Source organism: Alligator sinensis, unplaced genomic scaffold (assembly GCF_000455745.1).
Source record: "Alligator sinensis unplaced genomic scaffold, ASM45574v1 scaffold255_1, whole genome shotgun sequence".
Taxonomy (NCBI): Eukaryota; Metazoa; Chordata; order Crocodylia; family Alligatoridae; genus Alligator; species Alligator sinensis.
The window spans coordinates 1,274,300-1,277,659 of record NW_005842270.1 but is presented as its reverse complement, the minus strand read 5'-3'; the positions used below and the strand labels follow the sequence as shown (position 1 = coordinate 1,277,659).

Sequence of the window (3,360 nt, the reverse complement as noted above, 5' to 3'; positions counted from 1 at the left end):
CCGGGCCACCGTGGCATGGGCAGGGGGGCAGCCCCCCCCACGGCCCCGTGTGCATGGGAAGCGCTTGATCTCCATGCCCGTGCAGGACCCTGAGCAACACCCCCACCCCCTCCATCCCAGCATGGAGGGGGCTGCCAGGGATGCCCGGACTGGGGATGGAGGGGAGCTTGTGGGCGGTGTGGTCCAAGCCGCTGCCCTGTCGTCGGCGAGGTCGCAGACACCCAGCAATGTGGAGGGGGAAGGTGGGCACTGAGCCAGGCTGGGTACCGCGGCTGGGAGGAGGCAGGTTGGTGGGCATGCTGCAAAAGGGGCTTATAATAGCCCCTCCTGTGCCAGGGAGCAAGCACGACCCACCCCACAACAAGGCTGCGAATGCACCCCAGCATCAGCCAGTGCGGAAGGGCAACAGGCTCGGTGCACGGGCTGGGGGGGGCTCCAGTGCCGTCTGGCCCCGGGGTCACGGCCATCCGGCTGCAATGCTGGCAGAGATGACCATTTTCCTCCTGGCAGGGGCATAGCAGGTTAACCCTTCGTAGCTGCCACCCCCCCATGCCTTGCCCTACTGCTAATATGGGGCAGATGGCTCCCCGCATCCAAGTGGGAGCTCCCCGCGCCGGTGTTTCTGAGGCGCTGCTCTGTTTCTGGGCCCCCAGCACCCGGGATCTGCGCCTCTTCTGCCAGCAGCCCCCCCACTCCTTGGACGCAGCTCCCTGGACCAGGGCAGCCCACCACCCCTGGGGCCTGCTTGCACCCAGGCCGGTCTCCCCACCTTGCAGGAGCATCAGCTGCCCAGCCCCAGGTCTGGCGCTGTCTCAGCCCCCTCCACATCAGCCCAGAGCCCCCATCCCTATGGGGTGGGGGGGAGCACCAAGGAGAGGAGGATCCAGCTCTTGGGAGGTGTGGGGAGCCAGCCTGCAGGGTCTAGGGAGGGTCCCTGCTGCAGCCTGCAGGGAAAAGCCAGACGCCCCCACCTCTGCCTACTAATCCCCTTCTCAAATGCACCAGGGAAATGATTAATGGCAGGAGGAAAAGAAACACAGCGGCCACGCAGAAGGAAGTCCGCTGGGAAATCTCCCCAGGGCAGGAGGAAGAGATGCAATGCTTGGAGTTTCCAGGTGTGTTCATCACCTGTGCAGGCTATATAAGCACCGTGGCCGGGAGCCCGGCTAGACAGCACCTGCCAGGCCCCGAGGGCAGCCAGACTGCAACCAGGACAGCAACAGGGCTCCACGCACCCAGGACACGTCTGGCTCTGCTCCCAGCCATGTCACCCTCCACCTGGGCATCCCCTGCCATGGTAAGGGCCTGCCAGTGCCCACACCCGGCTGCAGGGAGCTGACTCAGCCCCAGCTGGGCTGGCATGGGCAAGGGAGGCAGCAAGGGGGTGTGTGGGTGTGGGTTTGGGTGGGTGGATGGTTTTGTGTGTGTGTGTAAAGGGAGAGCCAGGCAGCAGTACCATATTTTTGGGTGTATAAGACGCCTCAAGCCTCTCCAAAAAAATAAGGAACAATTTAATAGCAATTTGGCTGGTTATTTATTATGAGGGTGTGGACACGGCTGGTTGCGCTCCTCTGATATGTCTGCACTGTAAGGGGTCAGGGAGGAGCCCTAGCCCACTTTCTCATGGCGGGGAATATTTGTGTGTGTGTGGGGGGGGACATCTGAATGAATGAGCTAAGACAACCACCAGGCTGCGTGCGTGGCCGTGTGGACGTGCAGCGTACAGATGCGCATCCGTGTCCTTGTACGGGGGTGTGAACCTCTCTGTAGTGTGCTGCCCATGTAGCGCATCTGTGGGCACGTGTGTGTGTTGGTGGCTTTGAGTGTGTGGCTCCTAGTGGGTGTATGCAGGCTGGCACATGGACCCTGCGCTCGTGTCCACGGCAGGTGGGGGTGTCCTGCATACATGTGTGTACAAGCGTCGCAGGGGAGGCGGAGGGCAGCATGGTGGTGCTGACACCCGGCGGGGTTTCCAGACGTGGGGCTGGCCGTGGTCTCACACCTCCTTTTCCTCGCAGGCCCTGCTGTGCGGCGTCATCCTGCTCCTGCTGACGGCCTGCCAGGCCCGTAAGCACCCGGGGGGCACCCAGGCCCACCACCACCACCACGTGCCCTGCTTCAGCCAGGAGCAGCTGCAGGCCGGGGAGGTGCCCATGCACTACGTGAGCCGCGCCGTGCACTGGGACCGCTATGCCCCCGTGCAGATGGTGCCCTACCTGGAGCAGGCGCAGCGGGACCGGAGCCACCGCCGCCGCCGGCACCCCGAGCCCGGCTGCCCCGCGCTGCAGCTCGCAGCGGGTGCTCACAGTGAAGCCAACGAGCGCTCCATCTCGCCCTGGCGATACCGGTAGGTGCTGGCAGGAGGAAAGGGGGAGGTCCACTGTGTACGCCCTCAAGTCTTGGGCCCTGCCTCGGTTTCCCCATCTGGGAATGGGCTGCTGCCCTGCTCTGCATTGGCTCCATTTCCTCTGGCATGTGAGAAGAGGGAAATCTCTTCTCATCCGCCTCACAACCCTATTTCCATAGCAAGGCTCCCTGCAGTGGAGAGCTGGCTGCTAAGTGACATGCCCAAGGTCACGCAGGGAGGCAGTAGCAGAGCAGGGAGCCGAGGGTGGGCTCGGTGGGAGTAAGCTGGCACCCCTTCATGCTGCCAGCCGGGCCCTGGGCAGGGGTGCTTCGGCCCTAGACCCCTGCCCCGGCCTGACCCATGTGCCTTCCCCCCCCACAGCATCGACGAGGACGAGAACCGGTACCCGCCCAAGCTGGCCTTCGCCGAGTGCCTGTGCAACGGCTGCATCGACACCAAGACTGGGCGGGAGACGACGGCACTCAACTCGGTGCTCATCCACCAGACCATGATGGTGCTGCGCCGCAAGCCCTGCCCACGCGACGCCCCCGCCACCTTCGCCTTTGACGTGGACTACATCCGCGTGCCCGTCGGCTGCACCTGCGTCCTGCCCCGCAGCGCTCCCTGAGCTGCCCGCGGGGCGGGAGGGCCGCCGCGCTCCCATGGAGTCGCCCGCCCGCCAGCCACCCATAGCCCCCCGTAGCGTGACCGTGTCACGTGGCCAGTATGTGCTTGTTCTAAGGCACGTGTTTATACCCGCCGTAGGCCCTATGGATCCAGATCCCCCCGCCTGCCTGCACACAGCGTGACCCCCCCACCTCCCTGGTGCATGGAGAGCCTGGCATCCAGGCGTCGGGGTGGACGCAGCAAGGCGCCATCCTCATGCATCCGGGCACTGCCTGGGGTCAGCGTTGCCCGGGGTGTATTCAGGGGCTTGTGCCTGGTTTTACCCCATTCCCTGCAGGAAAACCTGGGGTCTCGAGGCAGGTCCAGGTGCACGGGGATGCCCGCCA

At 64.7% G+C, this 3,360-nt stretch overlaps 1 protein-coding gene across 1 annotated transcript; it reads left to right on the top strand.

Annotated features, from left to right (window-relative positions):
- Window positions 1–2,117: 2,117 nt before the first annotated feature.
- Window positions 2,118–3,018, top strand: IL17C (interleukin 17C; the record flags this gene model as incomplete). The annotated part of the gene is made up of 2 exons (XM_006027880.2): window positions 2,118–2,347; window positions 2,729–3,018. Coding segments are annotated over 2 exons (477 nt in total), but the record flags the coding sequence as incomplete, so codon positions are not given.
- Between the last annotated feature and the right edge of the window lie 342 nt (window positions 3,019–3,360).